This window comes from Hyperolius riggenbachi, chromosome 1 (assembly GCF_040937935.1).
Source record: "Hyperolius riggenbachi isolate aHypRig1 chromosome 1, aHypRig1.pri, whole genome shotgun sequence".
Classification (NCBI taxonomy): Eukaryota; Metazoa; Chordata; class Amphibia; order Anura; family Hyperoliidae; genus Hyperolius; species Hyperolius riggenbachi.
This window is the reverse complement of record NC_090646.1, coordinates 76,928,049-76,951,903: the sequence shown is the minus strand read 5'-3', so window position 1 is coordinate 76,951,903 and position 23,855 is coordinate 76,928,049. Positions and strand designations below refer to the sequence as shown.

At 44.5% G+C, this 23,855-nt stretch overlaps 1 protein-coding gene across 3 annotated transcripts in view; it reads left to right on the top strand.

Moving 5' to 3' along the window:
* PTCD3 (pentatricopeptide repeat domain 3) overlaps nucleotides 1-23,855 on the top strand; it is a 91,038-nt gene that overhangs the window by 59,009 nt on the left and 8,174 nt on the right. For all 3 annotated transcript variants that reach the window (XM_068275421.1, XM_068275415.1, XM_068275430.1), the window contains 4 exons: nucleotides 16,261-16,346; nucleotides 19,455-19,603; nucleotides 21,847-21,888; nucleotides 22,790-22,948. In XM_068275421.1, the coding sequence (XP_068131522.1) occupies nucleotides 16,261-16,346; nucleotides 19,455-19,603; nucleotides 21,847-21,888; nucleotides 22,790-22,948 (436 nt within the window). The remainder of the gene's footprint in view (nucleotides 1-16,260; nucleotides 16,347-19,454; nucleotides 19,604-21,846; nucleotides 21,889-22,789; nucleotides 22,949-23,855) is intronic.

Here is a 23,855-nt window from a genome sequence, read left to right as displayed (position 1 = left end):
GGCAGAGAGAGTTTTGGGAAGATCTTTAGTCATAAGTAGTTGTTCTAGTCTATCGGTGGTCAGGTCTGGAGGTCTAGAGCTGAATTGTGATCTATGGGCGTGTCGCAATTGCAAGTATTTGAACAGGTGTTTGTTAGGGAGGTTGTATTGCGCCTTTAGCTCTTAAAACGTATTTAGAGAATTGTCGTGTTGGATGTGGGATATATTCTTAATACCGTATTTCGCCCAAATCACTGGATCGGGGATAGTGGTAAAGTGCTTTAGGTTTGGGTTTCCCCATAGCGGCATAAAAGGAGAGATAGTGTTAGGTTTAATGATATTGGCTCTAGCCGCAACCCAGACCCTCCAAGTTGTTGACATGGCCACTGTGGTGTGGAGATTGGTTTTGGGACCTCTATACAGGAGATTAGTGAGTTGCTCGTAGGAGTCCAACACCGCTGCCTCAGCATTCACAGCTGGGTTCGCTTCATCTTGTGAAAACCACCAACGTACAGTGACAAGCACTGAGGCCCAGAAATATTTTTGGAAGTGCAAGACCTCCTCTACATTTGGGGAGCTGTAAAGGGTCCAAAGCAAGACGTGGTTGTTTACCTGTCCATATGAAGGATAAAATTATTTTATCTATACGTTTAAATAATGAGGTTGAGAGCCACACTGGGCACTGTCTAAACACATAGGTAAATTTGGGTAGGAAGATCATCTTGAGCAGGTTTATCCTGCCTATCAAATTGAGTGGAAGCCTATTCCAGGTGTTGCATTTGTTTTCAAGTTGCTGTATAATGAGGTCTACATTAAGTACCCGATATTTGTTGATATCTTTAGTTATCTGAATACCTAGATATTTAAATTGGTCGACCACCATTTGGGGAGAAGTCATTGATGTTGATAATAGGGATATGTCATCTAAGGGGAATAGTATTGATTTATTCCAATTGATCCTGATTCCCGACATCATCCCAAATTCCTCAAAAAGGCGAAGAGCTGTATCGAGTGAGGAGAGAGGATCGTTAAGGTATAGAAGGACATCGTCCGCGTATAGTGATATTTTCTCGTGTAAATTCCTTAACCATAACCCTTTCACTGAAGGAGATTGGCGGATACGAGCAGCCATTGGCTCCATTGCTATTGCAAATAAGCTAGGAGACAATGGGCACCCCTGTCTAGTGCCTCTCTCTAGATCAAAGAACTGCAAAATCACATTTCCTGAACGAATTTTAGCCCTGGGGGAGTCATAGAGCATCTGAACCCACTTTATAAACTTAATTCCAAACCCAAATCTACTCATGGTAGCCCAAAGGTACGTCCATTCCACTGAATCGAATGCCTTTTCGGCATCTAGTGAGGCCACCACCCGTTGTCCAGTGTTTACATGTGAGGCAGCGATGTTGGTTAACAGCCTACGTAGGTTGATATCCGTGCCTTTGCCAGGCATAAAACCTGATTGATCATAATGTATTATCTTACGTATGCATAGGTTTAATCTAGTGGCCAGTATTTTTGCAAGGATTTTAACATCCGTATTTAGGAGGGATATGGGTCGGTATGAAGCACATCTTGTGGGGTCTTTGCCTAATTTTGGGAGCACAATTATTAAAGCCTCTGACATGGAGGGAGGGAGAGAGCCACTGTCAAAGGATTGTTGGAAGGTGTTTTTCAATTTGGGAGCTAGCAGTGTGGAGTACTGTTTATAAAATTCGGCTGGGAGCCCATCGAAGCCCGTGGTCTTTACCGTTTGCATATCTACAATCGCATCTATAATTTCATTGACCGTTATTGGGGCATCGAGTGTCTCCCTGTCTTCTAGAGACAGGGTCGGCAAATTAATATTAGTCAAGTAGTGCACAAGGTCAGCGTCACTCTTTGTAGATTTACTGGTGTATAGATTAGAGTAAAAGCGGAAAAAATCTCATTAATTTCCCCGGGATCAACAGTGAGATTGTGAGTTTCGTCCAGTAACCGAGGTATAGTGGCATTAAGTTGAGCATCTTTGGATAGCCAGGCTAGTAGCTTACCAGTTCTATCTCCTTGTTCAAAAATCTTTTGTTTCTGCTCAAGGAGACTCTTTTTGTGGAGTCTACCCGGTGCAATTCGAGTTGTGATAGGGCTAGCTGCCATTGAGTGTATGTATCAGCATTTTTGGTAGTAATGTAATCTATTTCTAGATCTGTAGCAGCTTTCTCCTTCCATTGCACATATGCTTTAGTTTGGTCTCTGGCAAATTTTAATAGCCTCCATATATTGCCCCCTTATAACAGCTTTGCCCGCATCCCACACCCATTGTTGAGAGGTAGAATTTAAGTTTACCTCCCAGTATAATTTAATTTGGCGTTTTATAATATCATCTATTGTGGGATCAACAATCCATTGCTTGGATAGTCTCCAAACTCTGTCCTTTGGTTTGGGTCCTAGTAATAGGTTTGGCTCCAAAGGAGCATGGTCGGAAATCCCTCTAGCCAGAAATTGAGAAGCTTTAATTAGTGGGAGGGTAGCATGGGAGGCTAAGGCCATGTCTATTCTAGAGAGGGAACCATAGGAGGCGAAGTGGCAAGAAAATGCTCTTGTGGTAGGATATTTCCATCTCCATAGATCTACCAGGGAGTATGCCTCCAACCATTTGCTAAATTCCAGCGTATCTCTATTGTTACGTTTAAGGCGGTCAAGATTGGAGTCGTGCACCAGGTTAAAGTCCCCGCACAGTATACATTTCTGGGAAGGCATCTGTGCGATGATGGAGATGATTTTGTCTAGTATGGCAATATCAGCCGGAGGAGGTAAATAAACGTTTGCTAGGATCAATTCTTCCTGATTAACAGTGGCCCTTAAGATGATGTATCTACCACCCGGGTCAGTTTTAATTTCATGTAAGTAGAAGGGCAGATTTTTCCTAATGAGTATCGCGACACCCCTAGAGTATGATGAGTATGTTGCATGATATGCATGAGCCACCCAAGGTTTTTTGAGTGCTAAAATCTTCCCTCCCACAAGATGTGTTTCTTGGAGACAACAGATATGGCGTGGTGCTTGATAAAGTTAGTGACCAGTGTACGTTTAAATTTGGAGCCTAGGCCTCTCACATCTCAAGAGAGAATATTAACAGATGACATTGAAGTCAGTTAAAATATGCATAGCAGTGCTTTGTAATATCAGGGAGATTTCCCATCCATTTAATGAAGCTAGGTAACAGAGTCCAGTTAGCATTAATAAAGAAGGGCATGAAGGAGCCCGAGCCGGAGGCAGACAGAAGAAGAGAGAGAGGAGAGGAAGTCACAGAAAATCAATACATACATGTACATTGTCAGTACAGAACAAATTCCCCAAACCCATAAACCCCCCGCCCTACATCCTGTGAGTGTAACATGAACCTCAGGACGTCTTACAGCCCTAAACCTTAAACTTGTCTTTATACAACAAAGAACCTACAGTCCAAAATTAGGACTGGCTTGTATCTAAAACTTAAACCTACCCCAGGTTAAGGTCTGGCCTGGAGGAAGGGGAAGGGGAAAAGGAGGGAAAAGAAAAAAAAAATTCAGCAGGGGCAGTGGTCTACGTGACCAAGAGGCCGCTGCCCAGCTACACTCAGTTACTAAACTGAGGGTTAAACTTAGTGTGCTTGGAGTCTTTAAAAGGTAGCAGGTTCATATTATCAGCTTTCCAAGACAAATAAATATGGGGCTTTAAATAAACAAATATAGTCTCTTTATTCTTCTTATCACCGTCTTCACAGTTGCGGACACATGGATAAACACAGTTTCCAGATTTCCAAATCACAAAATCGACTGCCTGACACGTGTTTCACGATCAAAGATCGCTTCCTCAGAGGCATACAGTATACATGTACATCACATGTGGACCCTCGTATAGCATAGGCCCGCAATCTGCCGCAACGAGAAGATCGGGTACAATGGACTATGTCACCGCCACCACCGAATCCACGAGTGCGGAGGACTCGTGGAGTTGGTCTAGTGACAGAAGATGGAATTTCAGCAGGCAATACGAACTGGGTAGTTGCAAGCCGACCTCTCCTTTTGTATACCAGTTTCACAGGGAGCTATCGGATCAACATGCGACCAACAATATCTTGCAGTATAGAGTTACATAAAGAGTAGAATAGGTTTAAACCCGTGTTCCTATTGATCCTGTTGGCTATTTGTTCACATAGTGAGAGTAATATATATATACACAGTATATGTAAATGCTATAATGCACAGGGGGAGGGGGGGTTAAGGGAGTGTGCTCTGGATAACGTAAGAATACCGGCTCGAAGGCTGCCAGCGGAACCCGAGTATTCATTCTCTCAAGTCAGGCACATTAATGATACATACCGTAGGGATCTTCCGTTAGTGTATTTGCGGAGAGGTTTCAAGGGCAAAGTATGTGGTGGATAGCCTTCAAGCCCCAAGCGTACAAGGGTAATAATACTCGTCACCTAATAGACATCCTGCTATCATACTACTTCCCGCATACATCTTATCCTAAATCAAAAAATAATATTAATGCAGAGTTACAGCAGTATATCTTAGGTAAAAGAAACCTGGATGGTATCAATTCTAATATACTGTTGATCCGTACAATGTAGCTTGCTTTTGCTAGAGGGCTATAATTTCTATATAACAACAGACAACAGTGCCTTATTAATCAATTATGAAAAGAATATAGTAATGCGTCTAGCTCAAGTGCATAGAAATAAAGTGCTCAGAGAGCGAGAGTTCTCGTTATGATCCAAAAGTTAGTACATGTCCGGGATCACTCTTCGTACATCGGCGCATTGTCTTCTGTGCCAGCTTTATGGCCGCCATATTAGTTCAAGTCAGCAGCAGTGCTGTAGCTGTTAGCAAACAAGAAGCGGGAACTCTGCGCGCCAAAATTAAATTCAAGCACATATATAGCAGTTCAGTGAGCCAAACACATTGCGTGCAACTCGAACGAACGGTAAAACAGCAACAGTCTTATTAAACATAGTGTAATTTAACGTGCCCTAAGAACGTGGATAGCATATAAAGTCAGTCCGCCTATCAGAAAATTAAGGGTCTCTGGTACTTGCCTGGAGGTCCTGGCTTTGTCGGGATACGGTGGGCCCTCTCTATGGTAAAGTATGGCGAAAAGGTCTCCACCGGCAGCAATTGTTTAAGTAGGTCTTCCATATAGAGAGAGGCATCTTTTCCCTCCGAGCCCTCCGGGAGGCCCAGCAACCTCAAGTTGTTGCGTCTGTTGCGGTTCTCCGCGTCCACCGCGCTGTTCTCCAGCTGAGATAGCCGCTGTTGCATGTCTGGTATAGCCACCTCATGAGCGTTGACCCTATCTTCAGTGCCTGATACTCTCTGTTCCAGATCCTTAGTGCGGTCGCATAAGTCCGAAACATCCTGGTGAAGGAGACCAAACTTGGTCTCTATATAGTAAATTTTAGTAGTAAGAGCTGATTGGCACATTTTTATCGCCTCCATTAATTCCGCGGTGGTAGGGAGTAGAGCAACCTCCTCCACGTGATCTGCTGCAGCGCTCGGATCCTCCGAAGGAGGGTCTTTCTGCGGAGGCTTCGGAATCTGTGGATTCGCCATAGTTTTATCAGCCGGTATTACACCCTCTGCCTTGTCTTTTTTATCCCCTTTCTTGTTCCCCATATCACCGTATGGAGCAAAGCGCTTTGGGAGTCTCTGCAAGCGCGAGGGGCGTGCGAGGGCAGTCTGATGATCCGAGTCTGTGTATTCTTCCCCGGTCGGAGGTGAGTGAGGAGGAGCATACCACGACTCCAGGATGGTAGAAGTGGTGTTTGCTGGTCAGAAGAGGTAGCTTTGTGGAAATGAAAAGACGGATGGATGTGGATTCCGTGAGCTGGGCAGCGGAGCTCCTAGAACACGTGTCTGCTCAGTAAGCCATCTTGGCCACGCCCCCCACGGTTTCCACATTTTGCCACAATGCTGCCAATAACATGAATCAATTTTATTGGAATTCCACGTGAAAGACCAATACAAAGTGGTGTACATGTGAGAATTGGAACGAAAATCATACATCATTCCAAACATTTTTTACAAATAAATAACTGCAAAGTGGGGTGTGCGTAATTATTCAGCCCCCTTTGGTCTGAGTGCAGTCAGTTGCCCATAGACATTGCCTGATGAGTGCTAATGACTAAATAGGGGGGCACCTGTGTGTAATCTAATGTCAGTACGAATAAAGCTGCTCTGTGATGGCCTCAGTGGTTGTCTAAGAGAATATTTGGGAGCAACAACACCGTGAAGTCCAAAGAACACACAAGACAGGTCAGGGATCAAGTTATTGAGAAATTTAAAGCAGGCTTAGGCTACAAAAAGATTTCCAAAGCCTTGAACATCCCACCGAGCACTGTTCAAGCGATCATTCAAAAATAGGAGTATGGCACAACTGTAAACCTACCAAGACAAGGCCATCCACCTAAACTCACAGGCCAAACAAGGAGAGTGCTGATCAGAAATGCAGTCAAGAGGCCCATGGTGACTCTGGACGAGCTGCAGAGATCTACAGCTCAGGTGGGGGAATCTGTCCATAGGACAACTATTAGTCGTGCACTGAACAAAGTTGGCCTTTATGGAAGAGTGGCAAGAAGAAAGGCATTGTTAACAGAAAGCATAAGAAGTCCTGTTTCCAGTTTGCCACAAGCCATGTGGGGGACACAGCGACCATGTGGAAGAAGGTGCTCTGCTCAGATGAGACCAAAATGGAACTTTTTGCCAAAATGCAAAACCTTATGCGTGGTGGAACACTAACACTGCACATCACTCTGAACACACATCCCCACTGTTAAATGTGGTGGTGGCAGCATCGTGCTCTGGGGGTGCTTCTCTTCAGCAGGACAGGGAAGCTGGTCAGAGTTGATGGGAAGATGGATGGAGCCAAATACAGGGCTATCTTGGAAGAAAACCTCTTGGGGTCTGCATAAGACTTGAGACTGGGGCAGAGGTTCACCTTCCAGCAGGACAACGACCCTAAAGATAAAGCCAGGGCAACAATGGAATGGTTTACAACAAAACATAGCCATGTGTTAGAATGGCCCAGTCAAAGTCCAGATCTAAATCCAATCGAGAATCTGTGGCAAGATCTGAAAACTGCTGTTCACAAACGCTGTCCATCTAATCTGACTGAGCTGGAGCTGTTTTGCAAAGAATGGGCAAGGATTTCAGTCTCTAGATGTGCAAAGCTGGTAGAGACATACCCTAAAAGACTGGCAGCTGTAATTGCAGCAAAAGATGGTTGTACAAAGTATTGACTCAGGGGGCTGAATAATTACACACACCCCACTTTGCAGTTATTTATTTGTAAAAAATGTTTGGAATCGTATGATTTTCGTTCCACTTCTCACGTGTACACCACTTTGTATTGGTCTTTCACGTGGAATTCCAATAAAATTCATGTTTATGGCAGTAATATGACAAAATGTGGAAAACTTCAAGGGGGCCGAATACTTTTTGCTAGCCACTGTATCTTTTCATGGGACAACACTGAAGATATGGCACTTTGATACAATGTGAAGTAGTCAACGTGCAGCTTGTGTAAATTTGCTGTCTCATCAAAATAACTCAATAGACAGCCATTAATGTCTAAACCGCTGGCAGCAAAAGTGAGCACACCCCTAAGTGACCAATGTTAAAAACACTTGTTACTTGAGGATAACGTTCTTTCTAGTAATCCTCTGTGACAAGACTCTTGAGATATCTCCACCCGCTCAGGAAATATTCAAATGTATCCTTTCTTATTTCTTGTATTTATAAAGTGCCAACATATTACACAGCACTGCACAATAGATACATGGGTTAACATACAAGGTAGGACATACAAGGTGCTAAAAACAAAACCAGATCATGCAAATAATTTTATAACAGTAGTTCAGTGTCCTTGGTCAAAATAGACTGTTCTAGTTCACAATAGGGGTGATGGACACTCGGACAGTAAGATTGCATAATTGAAGTGGATCCGAGATGAACTTTTACTCATTGCATAATTGTGTTCCTTAAATATAATCTATAGGGCATTCCTCAAGCCAATTACTTTTTTCTGTTTTGTTTTAATACCCTAATTCCCTATAAACTAAACAAGCCTCGCCCACAGCTTTTTCAGAGTGCCTTGGCACTCAGTCCCATGTAGCAAGGGCTTATGGGAGCTCAGTCTGGGCAGGAGGAGGAGGAGGTTACTAGCCAGAGATTTCAGAGGAAAAGGGGAGGAGCAGGGGACTGAATTTGTCACAGGCTGAGGGCTTGAGGTGCCTGTGTGTAATGTGACAAACAAAACATGGCTGCTGTCATGGTATCACAGGAATAAATAATCATAAACTGTTGAAGCTGTTTGCAGCTAGATTTGCTGTGTAAACGATCTAAACTTTAGATAAGATATATAGATCAGTTACTTGTTATAGTTAGTTTTTCATCTCGGATCTACTTTAAGCTGGAAACACTAGGGGGGGGGGGCCCTGCCAGATGCAGGGTGAGATCGTTGTCCCATAGGATTACTAGAAAAAAAAACGTTATCTGGTGAGCAACAAGTGTTTTATCCAGTAATCCTCAAGATTAAACATAATAAGCCGTTAACATCAAAAGCCTCTAGGTGGGTAAAACACTTCAACACTTTTTGTGCAAAGGCCTGTTCTATCAGTACATTCTATAGTGCTTTCCAAACTCGACCCTGTGGCAGACCAGCAGATCTGCTGTAGAGAAGCTCCAGCATTATGAGTCCAGGTCGTGCCTGTGAGGAATGTGCTGTAAAAGTCGCTGGTAATAGTGATGATCATGAATTTCGCATAATCGTAATTTCGCATTGTAATTACGGTGCAAAATCGTAATGCAAAATTTCAGGAAAAATAAAAAATGTTGATTGTAAATGTAATCGGGAACCGTAATTTTGCAATTTGGCGTGATTTTGTGTCGACTTTAAAGGTTAATCGTTAAAGCCCCATACGTACCATTGTTACAGTTGCTACACGCATTAAACAGACTCTGTAACAAAATTTTGAGCCTTATTTCTTCTATCCTATAAGTTCCTATACCTGTTCTAATGTGGTCTGTCTTACTGCAGCCTTTCCTAGTTGCACTGTCTCTGTAATAAATCGTATCTTCTTTCCTCTGCCGGCTCTGTCGGGCTGGAATGTGTGGAATGTGCAGCACTGCTTGTGATAGGCAGAAGCTTTACACACCCTCTCCAAGCTCTCCTCTCAGCCTATCACACTGGTTAGCAGCCATGTCTTTTGTTTGTAAACACTGCCTAAAACTGGCAATTACAAGCCAGGATTGCAGCAGGGAGTGGCAGAAACAGCACAGAGGGGCCCAGGAGATCATAATGAATAGAATGGTATGCTTTTTATTGTAGGAATTTTAGAGTACAGATTCTCTTTAAGGAGAAGAGAGGGAATAAGTCAAAAACTTTTTTTTTTTTTTTTTTAAATGACCTTATTGTTTTTGAGAAAATTAATTTTTTTTTTTTAAATGCAAATGAAATATTTTTTTTTTCATTTTTAAAGTCGGTTTTCACTTATTTATTTTTTTATACTTACTACCACTATTCTCTTTAACATAAATAGCCATTTTGGTGACAACAGCATGCATGGGGGGGGGGGCTTTGCTATTAACCACTAAAGTCAGCACAAAATAACGCAAAAATTGCATGAAATTTTACAATGGATTATACAAAATCAATTGAATGTCGAAATCCTAATTGCGTACGGCCGTAATTGCTGAAATGTAGTGTAATTGTAATTATCAGATAACTATCACCAGCTGGAAATCCAGTACTACTTGTAACTGAGAATATGTCCTAGAAATGGCTCTCTCTATCCATTGAGCTATTGTTGATTTAGATGCTTTACATCCTGCAATTTCTTCTGTAAATACAATTAAGAATTTTGAAGTCGCCTCGAAATAACTTACAACACTTCCTGACATCTAATAAAAGTAAATTGTTATCGGTTTTCCTACCTTCTTTATCACCTAAAGAAGGTAGAGCAATATTTTGACCTCTATTAAAACATGTCCCTGTGATCTCGCCGCCGGTAGACTTGGGCGCAGGATACAGCCGGTATATAGCTTAGCCTGCTGCTGCACAAGTCCCAGCGGCGTTAAAGGGATACTGTAGGGGGGTCGGGGGAAAATGAGTTGAAGTTACCCGGGGCTTCTAATGGTCCCCCGCAGACATCCTGTGGCCACGCAGCGACTCACCGATGCTCTGGCCCGCCTCTGGGTCACTTCTGGAATTTCAGACTTTTAAGTCTGACAACCACTGCGCCTGCGTTGCCGTTTCTCCCGACACCCCCCCCCCCCTATAGTATTCCTTTAAATACTATTCCCCATCCAGGTCCATGTGGATAGTGGGGAATTATGTAATTTGGCTTCCAGCTATAGCGAGAGGCTGAATTCCAGTGTTTTAAAAGTAACTTCAGCTCTGTCTACTGACGGCTGCGCCCAAATCTTCTGCGCTGTTATTACAGAGCTCCTATAAAACTTGGATGCCACATTTAGCCAGAATCCTGGATCTGTCTGGAGGACTAGCCTGTCTCCTAAATCCTAAAAATATGGTGGATTACAAGATACAGCCTGAAGCTCGCTTACCCATCTAGCTGATGAGATTGCAGGAAGAAAACTGTCTTTACTTTTAGATGCAACAAATGTGCAACTTTTAAAGGACCACTGTGAAAAATTGTAAAATACATGTAATCACATGCAAATAAGAAGTACCGTATTTTTCGGAATATAAGACACACTTTTTCTCCCCCAAAAATAGGAAGAAAAAGTGCCTGCGTCTTACATTCCAAAGGCAGGGAATCCCCGACTTCAGAACCGCCTGCCGATGCCAACCGCCGCATTGTTGGGGACTCCCTGCCTTGTCCCCCTGTGTGGTCTGCCGGGTCCGCTCCCCCGGTAACAATAACTGCAGAGCAACTCACCTTTCTATGGATTCCAGCGCTGTGTAGTCTGCTGTGTGGTCCTCCGCCTCCAGCATGTCAGCTACACCTGTAAATGAAAAGTTAGCGCAGAGACACTCACCTACACGGCGGCAGCCGCAGCACGATCTGCAGACATCTTTCCCGGGAGGCTTCCCCTAGTGACGGCTCCTGCTAATGACTCATTGAGTCATGGGGAATGACTCATTGAATCATTAACTGCAGCCGTCACTAGGGGGAGCCGTGCAGCTTCCCCTAGAGACGGCTCCTTTGAATGATTCAATGAGTCATTCCCCATGACTCAATGAGTCATTAGCAGGAGCCGTCACTAGGGGAAGCCTCCCGGGACGAGATGTCTGCAGATCGTGCTGCCACCGCTGCGGCTGCCTCCGTGTAGGTGAGCGTCTCTGCGCTAACTTTTCATTTACAGGTGTAGCTGACATTCTGGAGGCGGAGGACCACACAGCAGACTACACAGCGCTGGAATGAATCCATAGAAAGGTGAGTTGCTCTGCAGTTATTGTTACCGGGGGATAGCGTCGACATGGGGACGGGGGGGGCAGAGGACAGGATGGGGACTGGGGGGGGGCACACACATGGACTTGCACAGGAGGGGGCACACACAGGAGGACAGGAGGGGGACACAGGGACTGGAGGACCACACAGGGGGGGTGAAGGGGACACAGGGACTGAAGGACCACACGGGGGAGGGGGGTAAAGGGGACACAGAAACACACACAAGGGGGGCAGGAGGGGACACAGACACACACAGTGGGACAGGAGTGGACACAAGGGGCCTGGAGGACTACAGAGGGGGGCTGGAGGAGACACACAGGACATGAGGGGACACATGGGGCAAGAGGATCACACAAGGTGGCAGGAAGGGATGCCACACACAGGGGGACAGAAAGGGACACATAGCTGACACTAGAGGACAATGGGGAGAACATGTACTGGAATATGGACGCACCAGGTTTAGTATATACTGTATACATTTTTTTTCCCCAGATTTTTGCTCTCTAAACCTAGGTGCGTCTTATATTCCAGAGCGTCTTATATTCCAAAAAATACGGTATGTTTCTTCCAGAGTAAAATGAGTTATAAATGACTTTTCTCCTATGTTGCTGTCACTTACAGTAGGTAGTAGAAATCTGATAAAACCGACAGGTTGTGGACTAGTCTATCCCTTCATGGGGGTTTCTCAGCATGGCCTTTATTCTTTATAAAGATACTCCCTGAAAAGGATTTATACAAACATGCTGGCCAGCCTCCCTGCTTGCTGCACACTGATTTGGCAGAGCAACCGCCATTCATAAAATGCTTTTGAAAATAAAGAAAACCCTGAGAATCTCCCATGATAGGCTAGTCCAAAACCTGTCGCTTCTGTCAGATTTCTACTACTTACGGTAAGTGACAGCAACATAGGAGAAAAGTAATTTATTGCTCATTTTACTCTGGAGTAAACATGGCCCACAGAGTTGCATTGGATCTAATTCTGCAATAATGCATTTAGATCGATTTTCAATAGATTTCCAATAGATTTCATTCTGAAATCTGTTGGAAATCTGTTCCTAGTGTGTGGCACACATCAGATGGATTCCTGTCAGATTCGACCTGACAGGCATCTGACAGAAATCTATCTGGCAGTTGAATCTGCTGCAAATCAATCAGTGTATAGCCACCTTTAAAAAACGGATTATCAAGTAATTGGCTGCTAACGTTTCTCCCGTCACAGCTGATAATGCAGACACTTGAACTCTTTGTGTACTAACAGGCAGCCCTTTCTCTTCTTCCTTCCTGTAGAAATTCCAACAATGCTGGAATAGAGAAAGACTTAAACAAAGATGTTGCCAACCAATGGAAAAAACGTTTTCCAGTATTTCAAATACATAGACTTTAGGAGTTGTTTCCTGCTTTTCAATAGAGTCTGTATTACTTTATTGGAAAGTCCTCTGCTCTTAAGCCATTCTATCTCGGGATCCAGGCTGCTAGATTTCGTTTTTTCTGTCTATGGGTGCCAAAGTTACACCTGCGATAAAAGATCAGGAATGACTGGTAGTTTTATTGGCAGTACGCTCCTGGCTATAGGAGCGCGATGGGGGTGAGTGTGCAGCCAAATTGTGCATGTACTGTACGACTGGAGACATTTCAGAGAACCCAGGCAGAGGAACGAGGCAGCCTAGAAGGACATCGAGGGAGCCAAAGGTCTGAAGGCGGCTGGAGGAAGTCCCAGGTATGTATGAATTCTACCCCCCACCCCACCACCACCCCATCTCATGTTTTCTTTAAAAATCTCGAACCACGCCCTTTTGGGCCACCAGCTGATGCTACCAGAATCAATGTGTTTTTCTGAGTTTTTGCTACTTCCTCAGGACTATTGGAATCAGGTTCAGTGGTGAAACTGCAAAGGCTAGTGGAAAACCTCAAGTTTGAGATGGAGCATCCACCCTGAGGGGCTCCTCCCTTGGATCTAAGGAGCAAAACCTTCTGAAGTAGAGCACTCTCCCTGGTAGGAAATAGGCCTATCACAGGAAGACCATCTTTCTATCAGTAACTTGAACATCTATCAATTCAAAGATCATTCCCCTGATTTCACAGCATTCCTGCTCAATTTGTCCGCTTCCAGGTTTTAACAGACCTGCCAGGCTCTTCTGTTGCAACTTTTTTAAAACCTGGTTTACACACTGTTTTTGTAAAGTCTAAAGGCAGCTTTACATTGCACACAGGGAGTGTTTGTACGACCTAAGGTTCTCAGCCTCTATTCCCTATGGGGCTGCTTGGCTTTCATCTCCAGTTGCTATGGACATGGTTCAGAGTCTTGTTCCAGGGCATGATTACAACCTGAACCTTGCACGCACAAGTCGGCTGTGCAGAATTGCCAACGCGTTCTTCCGTGTCCAGAAATAGACACAACCCCGGACGTGATGAAAGATGGGTGGAGCTTCCCAGCTAGAAAGTTAACCCCCCCCCCCCCCCTCCCCAGCAGACCCACTGGACCTTCTAGCTGAGTTCCGCCCCTGAAATTCTGTCACAGCATCCAGGAAGAGCAAGTTCGGCACCAGGAAGCTACCACCTTTCGTCGGACATGTGCAGCACGCCACTGCCTGGCTACAGATGCCGCTAGATCGCGAACGCCATCCCGCTGCCCCCTTCCTCTGAACCGAGGAGAGAAATATGAGGCTGCTGGTAAAGAAACCTGTACTCCGCGTGCCAGACCATCCTCCCCACAGACTCCGCGACCTCCCAGGAGGCACGTCAAGTTCTCCTTACCACAACACCTGGCTACCTCTGGGAAAGAACTCCATACATCCTCGTCTATGCAGGAAATATGGGGCAAGTGACACTGCCATTTATTTTATAGGGAAATAATTTGAATATTTCCTCAGTAGACATAATTAACTGATTTGTAGACTTTTTGCTGCATGAGGCAAACTTATGAGGATGTGCATCCCCCCCCCCCCCCCCCCCCCGAATTGGCATGATCGCACAGCACCCGGCAATTTACTCTGATCCAGTTATTCTCAGTCAGCAAGGGAACATATGCAATAACTTTTGACATGCTGCAGCTCAACACAATAATACACTGGCTGGCTGCGAGTCTGTGACAAATTAACTGCTCAGCCAGTCGGCCCTCCTCCATTCCTCCTCAGTCAGGACAAGACAACAGTGCCACCTCCTCCCTTCTTCTGTGCAATTCAAATGAAACACTACTGCTCTCCTGCCTCCCCCTCTGCTCACTCACTGTCAGACATCTCACACAGCACAACAAGCTGCTATTCCCCAATAATGACCTCTTCACATCATATTATTGAACATTTTCACATTATTCTAATGCACTGAGATTTGGTTCTGGGGTTCTCATAAGCTGTAAGCCATTGTTTGTTTATAGACCGCACCTGTGGCAGTTGTTCGAAGAGCTCCCATGCTCCTCCTGGCAAGGTGCCGACACCCACTGCTGACAGCAGTAGCGAACTAGTAAACCGAGTTAGAGGATCCTCCACTGTTGACAGCTTCTATGGGAAGCTAATTTGGGGAGGGGTCATATAGGGGTTTTTTTTTGGGGGGGGGGGGGGGGGGGAGGGTGTTATGGAAGTATTTTTTTTCTCTCATTTTCTATGGAGCGAACATTTACAACGCTGTGGAAAGCTTCCCGGGCTACAATTGCTGAGCAATAGTGGTGGTCATGTCTAAGAAAACAAAATAGGGATGGTCCGTAACATGCAGGAATATGCAAATTTATGCGGCTCGACAATGGACCAATCAAATCCTGCCGAGTTGGAATTTGATTGATCCATTTCAAGCTGCATAAATGTGCTTGTAAAATATGCATAATTCTGCATAAACTCTGCATTATTTGCATCTGGTTGACCATCCCTAATAACGAGTGGTGAATGGTCACAACACACCAAGTCACACTAGAGCTACAGCTTACATAAGTTTATTGCATCAAGCTACCCATACGTTGCTTCATTTTCAATTTATTGAGCGAGCAACTACAGTGTGATGGAAACAAGCAAGAGCCTATGCGACCTTTCCTTCAGTATCGATCTCAATGATGTTGTGCCTCCATGCTCTGAAACCAAATATCGATTCTGTGTCAATCAAAATCATGTGAACAGTAGCCGATTCTTTTACGTTCAGTCAATATTTTCCCTCTTACCCTATCGAGTAAATTCGACCTGATATCGGTCAATTTCCATCGAACGAACAGAATGGAACATAATCTATTCTCGCGCGATCCGATAAAGTGATCGATCGTACAGGAAAATCCAGTCATGTATGGGCCACTTTGTGCTAGGAACACACTTAGCAGAAACGCTAGTGTTGCGATAAACGCATCGTTTTTGCCTGCAATTGTAGTCAATGGCTCACTTAAAAAAAAAAGCATATAAAATACATTCGTTTTGTATGCCTTTTCTGTTTTGTTGCATGGTTTTCAAAAACGCATAAAATGAACGTCAATGGTAATGCAATGTAATGCGTTTTGTATGCCTTTTTCATGCGTTTTTATATGCTTTTTTTAAAATTGTTTTCTGATGTATTTCCGCTTCCTGTTGTCTTCCTAGTGATTTTCATAAAATGCATGGAAAACTCATACAAAACACATACGCGTTTTTGTATATGCGTACTGCAAATGCGTAAAAACGCACGCAAAAACGCATATGCGGAAAAGAAACGCAAATGCACCAAAAACGGACTACAAACACAAAAACGCACATGACTGAAAACGCAACCTTTCGCGCACAGCCATGTGTGCACCCAGCCTCAGACAGGCAGTGAGCTGCGGTACCTGGAAGTATTGTATTCATTGAACAATGCAGCTTATTACAATCTTTCTGAATCAACACCTTAATACTTTCCAGATCTCTACAGCATTGGCCATCACAACAAGGAGCATCTGCACCAAGAGATGCTGAAACTAATGGCAAAAGAGAAGCAGAGTCCAGAGGTAAGATGCCTTCTGCTGTAATCCTTGGAAGAGCCAGTTGTGTGTAGTCCGGTATTAGTCACGGAGAGACTCCAAAGACATAACAGGTGATACCTTTAATGACTAACTGTACAAGGTTTCTTTGGAAGCTTTCAAACATTAAGTTTCTTCTTCAGGCATGTTTCAGAACTGGATCAGAAATTGGCTTAGATCCAGTTCTGTAACATGCCTGAAGAAGAAATTTAAAGGAAATTCATAATGCAAAAAAAAAAACCAAAAAAAAAACCAGCCCCTGGGGAATACTTACCTCAGGACGGGGAAGCCTCTGGATACTAATGAGGCTTCCCTCGTCCTTTTCAACCTCCTTGATCTGGCACAGAAAGCCCCCAAACTCCACATGCAGCAATATTTACTTTTGGGCTCCAGCGCTAGCGCAGTAGAAACCTTACGGTCGGGCTCAGGCAGAAGTAGGCGGACTCTATTGCGCAAGCAACTCGCGCCTGTGCAGTAGGGAGGACCCGATCGGGCTCTGCCATTTCTGCTGGAGCCCATTAGGAAAGCCCGTTACTGCTCCTGAGCCCCGAAGATAAATATTGCTGCTGCTTCTGCGCAGTGCTTGTCTGAGGGTTAGGTGATACTGTATGTCTCTTGCAGTGAGGAGGAGGCAAAAAGAGCGAAGCAGAGTAGGATTTAGGCTTATGGTTTAGACTCAGCGTGAGAAGGAATATGGTTGGAGGAATAAGACAATCTCATAAGCAGCAAGCTGTGGAGATGATAAAAGATGGGGTGAAACGTATAGCATATTGCTGATAGCAGAATGTAGTGTGTGTAAAGAATTGAGGATCGCTTGGGAAAGCAGGCTGATAGTGAAGACCAGGTAAAACATTTTTTGCAACTAACCATGTGTCAGATAAGCAGAGTTGTCATTTCCTTCAGTTCCCATCTGGTTCAGTTCTGGTCTCTGTATTTTCATTACACTTAAAGTTACAGATTCACATTAAAGGGATTGTTAAGCTAGGGGTAAAAAAACAGTTGTACTCACCTTGGGCTTCTACCAGTCCCCTGCAGCCATCCCGTGCCCTCGCAGTCACTCACGAAGCCTCCAGTCCCCCGTTGCAAGCTAGTTTAGTTTCGCTGACAGGCCTGGCCATGCGTAGCCTTCTTTGCGCTCCCATCCGCAATAGCGACCTGCGGATGGGAACGCGAAGAAGGAGACATGTGGCCAGGCCTGCGCAATAAGCCTGTCAGGAAAAACAAAACTAGCTGGCGGCGTGGGACAGGAGTATCCGTGAGTGACTACGAGGGCACGGGACGGCTGCAGGGGCCTGGTAGAAGCCCCAGGTGAGTAACTGATTTTTTTTTTTTTTTTTTATCCTGGCTTAACCACTTAAGGACCAGGGGATTTTACAATGATCGGTGCTGCGTGGGCTCTACAGCCCGCAGCACCGATCAGGAATGTGGCAGGCACAGTAGTTCTGCGCCTGTGCAGTCTGCTCCGGCCCACGTGGCGGTAATTGACAGCGCAGCTCGCGCAGGCGCAGTACAGGCCGACCTGACGTCATCGTCGGGGAGCGGGACGGAGCTGCGGCGAACGGCTGAAGGGAGAGCTGCAGCGAGGGACATGCTGGGAGCTTGGGGCTGGAGGAAGCCCCCGGTAAGTAGCACTTATTTTCTTTAGGATTGCCTGACGACTCCTTTAAGTTCCTCTTTAAGTTCAGATGTTCAAACTGACCGAAGATCTTAAAGAGAACCAGGCATCATTTTTAACTCTCAGGGTAGCTCTATAGCAAATTAAAAATGTGGTTCATTATTAACCACTTAACGACCAGCCGCCGCCGATAGGCTGGTCTTTCCTATATTTCCATGGAAACGTTTCCTGTCAGTTCACGGCGGGGGGCTCCGTGAACCGCCTGCGAGCCTCCGATCGTGGCTCGCAGGCTAAATGTAAACACGCAGGGAAGAAATCCCCTTTGTTTACATCGTACAGCGCTGCTGGCACAGCAGCGCCGTAAAGGAGATCGACGATCCCCAGCCTCTGATTGGCCGGGGATCGCCGCCGTCTGATAGGCTGAAGCCTATCAGAGGCGGTACAGGACGGATCGCCGTCCTGTGCCAACCTTAGAGAGAAGGGGAGGAGAGGGGAGGGGGAGCCCCCCCCCCCCCCCGCTACACACATATAGCCGGTGACGATCAGACCCCCCCCCCCCCCCCCAGCAGGATATCCCCCTAGTGGGAAAAAAAGGGTGCAAGTCTGATCGCCCTGCCTGGAGGCTTATCTGTGCTGGGGGCTGGAGAGCCCACGCAGCACAGAACATAGAAAAATGCTGCGGTGTGTGGTTAAACTATTAAACTTTCATTTTACCTCATCTTCTTACATTTAAAGATTAATTAAAGACAGAAACCTTCTATATCATGGAAGGCAGATAAGGTCACCTAATTAGACTTAATTACCCACAAACAAATCCATTAAGTAGTATTAAGTAGGCAGATCAGTCTTCCCCACTGTACTTAAAACAGAATACATCACTTGAAGAATTTCACATCTAGCCTGGATAATGGCAGTGAAAAGGTAGCAGGGGGGGGGGGGGGGGGGGAGGCAGGAGCTGCTAAGATCCCTTTAACTGACGGGAGTTTAGAAACCTCTCTAAACATGCCTAGAATCGCTCAGAAAATCTGCTTCAAAAACATCTAGCGTTTTGCGGATCTGCTAGAGGTTTTTGGTGTGCACTGGCCTTATGTGTTGATTTTGAGAGCCATGTCATCTGCTGGTGTTGGTCCACTGTGCTTCATTAAAGAGACCCAGAGACGAACCAAGAATAACAAAGAGTTCTAGAAAATGATAAATCTTATTCGAACACCACGTTAGTATTTTAGCTAGTAAATGCTTGGAAATTGTTAGGAAACAATTATCATGTACCATGATTAAATATATATTTGTCAAGGGGTACTTGTGATAATGTTTACTATGCTAGGGGGTACTTGGTGAGTACAGGGTTTTATAAGGGGTATATACCAATAAAATGTTGATAAACACTGCTTTAGAACAATGCATTCAGAAAGTAAGAAGAAGAAGCTCTCCTGGGAATCCTTCTTGCAACTCCTTCATAACTGCTTCTTCCTTATACACAGCTGCAGACGCAGTTTGCGAATATTGCCGCCTCAATAAAGCAGATGTATGAAGCAGATAGTCGTTTCTCAGTCAAGAAGAACCCCTCGGCAACCATCTTTGGAGGCATTGCGGTCCTGCTGTGCAGGGATGGAAGAATGGAGGACGTTTGGTGAGATACTCTATATTTGTCACATCTGTAGGACTGCTAGCTGGCATTCACGTCTGTGGAGTATTTCGGATCCGGCTGAGAGGGTAAACCTGCTATTATTATGGCCTTAAAGAGAAACTGTCGGGAAAATCTTAAAATTTAAAACACATACAAATAAAGAAGTACATTTCTACCAGAGTAAAATGAGCCATAAATTAATTTTCTCCTATGTTGCTGTCACTTACAGTAAGTAGTAGAAATCCGACATTACCGACAGGTTTTGGGCGAGTCCATCTCTTCATGGGGGATTCTCAGCATGGCCTTAATTATTTATAAAGACATTCCCTCAAAATGATTAATGCAAAGGTGCTGACCAGCCTCCCTGCTCACTGCACACTATTTTGGCAGTGGAACGGAGCAACTGCCATTCACTAAGTGCTTTTAAAAAATAAAGAAAACCCTGAGAACCCCCCTATGAGAAGATGGGCTAGTCCAAAATCTGTCGGTAATGTCAGATTTCTACTACCTACTGTAAGTGACAGCAACATAGGAGAAAAGTAATTTATGGCTCATTTTACTCTGTGAGAAATGTACTTCTTATTTGTATATGTTTTTAAATTTTAAGATTTTTCGCGACCGTTCCTCTTTAAGGCCATAATAATAGCAGGTTTACCCTCTCAGCCGGATCCGAAATACTCCACAGACGCGAATGCCCCCCCCCCCCCCACTGTGCCCGCTGCCCCCCTTCCAGCTTGCTACCCCCTCCAGGCTACCTATACTGGGGGCAATTATACTGCCTATTGGAGGGGGGCAGCAGCTTCTCAAGTTTGCCTCAGGCAGCAAAAAGTCTAGAACTGTCCCTGGAAACACAAGTATAGGCCCTTAGGAGCTGATCTTGATTTTATTTTTATATAAGCACCTCCTAGATTAACTGATATCAAATAATTCAATTCTAAAGCCCATTTCCAGTCAGAGATTTAAAAACTATCTAATAATATAGTAATCCATATTCGTGTGTGATGAGACTTTTTCAGCTAAAAATCATCTTTGAAATTTTGATCACGTGACCAGAAGCAGATAAGCACAGGAGTCGAATGTCCTACTTTGTGGGTGGGACCACTGCTGCTTGGATTGCATCACCTTTCTGTTAAAGGGAACCTGAAGCGAGTAAAATTATTTAAAATAAACACATGACGTAGCTGCAAATGAATATTACATACTAACCTCACCGTCAGTTCCTCTCAGAAGCTCTCCAATTTCTTCTTACCCTTCCAATTCTGACAATCTTTTGTTAGAACTGAAATATACCAGTTGCTATCTGTTATATATCAGCATCTGTCAGTTACAACTGAATGTGCAAGGTAATATCCATGTTTCCCTGTAACTCAAGTGGGTGATATTACAGTTTAACAGTGCTGACCAGGAAGCTGTTATGGGGTATGGCCATTTTCAAAATAGAGGACAGAGAATTTCAATGATCACAGTGGACAAACTGGATGCAGGAGAGGAGAAAGTGATGGAGCAGTAGACTACATGGGAGGTAAGTATGACTGGTGTATGGTTATTTTGACTTTTTATTTTCAGATCGGGTTCTCTTTAAGGCTGCAAAGGAGAAGACACAGACTGAACCTCTCTTGAGATCCACAACATACATTTTTCTGTAACAGGTGTATCAAATATGAAAATTAGATAATGGAATAGTGCCTCATTCACTTCTACCATCGACCATCAATGAAAAATCCTGGAGTGTGAACTTGGTTTAAAGAGAAACTCCAACCTAGAATTGAACTTTATCCCAATCAGTAGCTGATACCCCCTTTTACATGAGAAATATAATGCGTTCCACAAACAGACCATCAGGGGGCGCTGTATGACTGATTTTGTGCTGAAACCCCTCAAACAAGAGGCTCTGAATACCGCGGTACTCTGGGCAAACTGCCACAATGTAACAATGTTCACAGACAGGAATTAGCTGTTTACAGCTGTCTCTAACAGCCAGAGCAGCTAGGAGCAGCTACATAACCTGCCCACAGTAAAAATGTCACCATGTAATAAATGTCAGAATGTAAGTCGGGGAGAGGAAAGATTTTACAATGAGCAAACACTGACTAAATCATTTATACATCATTATAGTAAAAAATGAAGCACTTTTTTTTACTACATTATTTTCACTGGAGTTCCTCTTTAAAGCAGTACTGTTGCTGTATTATATGGTGTAACTGCATATATTGTACCCCTGAACTCCTCCTTTGTCTTTTTTGCAGGAATATCCTGAAGTCTTTCAGATCTCAGAATCTGGTTCCCAGGTGAGTAGCGGCCGCCTTCTGTCTGGCTGTCACTAATGGTGAGGACACCTCCTTTCCATCCTCTAGTAGTGTATGATCACCAGCACAAGAAAGATGGCTGGAGTTAAGGTGGCTATACACACACTTATCACATTTTTTTTTCCACATTGATATCTGGCCAATTGCTGACTGTGATTGAATCTGCTGGAAACCGATGCAGTCCGATCGATTAATCATTTCACCGATTTTGTTCAAAATAGTATGAATTGATCGGTCCAGCTAGGAAATCTAGGCAGATCGGTGGTGTTTTGAGAGCAGAATCTGGTGGCCACCTTTACTGTTGAAGTGTCGATCCTTGATGGTATGAAGCCAATCTGTGCCTTGAGAAAGCCCCTGGGCGGGGCGAAACATCGGTGGGCATGGCTTATCATAATGTGCAGCTATACACCGCCACCACACGCTAACGCATTGTACAGGGCAAGAGTCACAGTGGCATCCATTCCGGCGGACTTCTCTTTCCTCTCATTCAACTTCAGTTATGAAGGAGCCCAAGATTTTCCAGAAGGGTTGAGTGGTGGAATTGGCGGCTTTCAAGTTTCCTGGCCCAGTTTTGCTTTTCCGGCATGGAATTGCTCTAAAAGTCTGAATTTCAGTTATGACTTTCTGCATTGAAGTTTAAAATACTGACTTTCAAACTTAGTTGCAAAGCTGCCAAACTTGCTTTTATTACCAAAACTTACTATGGTCTATGGCCAGTGAGTGTGGGGCTCCACCTCTTGAGCAATATCAGCCCGCATGGCCCATGAGTTTTGGGGACAGGCTGCCCCTCCCCCCCATCTAAGAATATCCCCTCCTGTACTGCCAGTCAGACCACCTGGTTATTATGGAAATGCCATGTAATAGAATCTGTGCTTCTCTCCAGTCCGCAGGTGTTTGAGGAGCTGGTATTCTGCGCTAGAACTGCCGGCAACACCAGTGTGGCCATTGATCTTGTACAGCTGGCGGTCAGCTTCAGCCTACCAAACTCAACTGAGCTCGCTAAGACGGTCCTGGATGATTTCACCCTCACAGAGGAACAAAGGTAAGAGTTAAAGATGAGCGTCTCGTATCGGAATGCTATTCCAAATGCTAGGAACAGAACAAGAATCGGAAGTGCAGCACATCGTGGGGGCTGTTTTAGCTCACCGTTGACTCGTTGCGTTTCCTTCCATGATGCTTTCCAGGTCCCCAGCTACTTCCTCCTTCCAGCTGTGAAGGAGGAAGTACTGAGAGCTGGAACGCACCGTAGAGGGCAGCACGCCCCTCCTTCCTATTTGTACCGATGCAGAATGCCCATCCCTGGCAAGAGTGGATAGACCCGAGTGGATTGTTGTAACAAGGACAGGAACCAAAATAAATCTGTTACATTTTTAATAATTTGCATACGCTTTTTGTGTGAGGAAAAAAAATTGGTCAATGAGATGCTAATATTTGTGTGGCTTTCATGCAATTTGTTTGCAGTTTGGTACTGGACCTATCATAATTTGTGGGAAGTGCATTTGATTGACGCAATACTAAAGGTGGGTACACACGTCAGATAAAAGTCTTTGGAAAAGGCAAGATCACAGACCAATTTTACCCCCTTCCATGTAGTATGAGAGCCATACTCTACACAGTCTATTCTATTGAGCTGAACTCCACATCAGATAAAATCTTTGCAAGGTGCTGCACACAAAGATGCTGTACACATTCAACAGATCAGTATCTGCAAAAGATCTCTTCCTGCAAAAGATCTGTTCCTGCAAAACGCATTCCTAGTCTATGAGATCTGCAGATCATCATACACACCTTGTTTAACAGACATTCATCTGCAGATCAGATCCACCAGGTTGGATCTTCAGATCGGCAGATAATTGTCTGATCTGCAGATGAATGTCCATTAAACAAGGTGTGTATAATGATCTGCAGATATCATAGACTATGAATGCGGTTTGCAGGAATGAATCTTT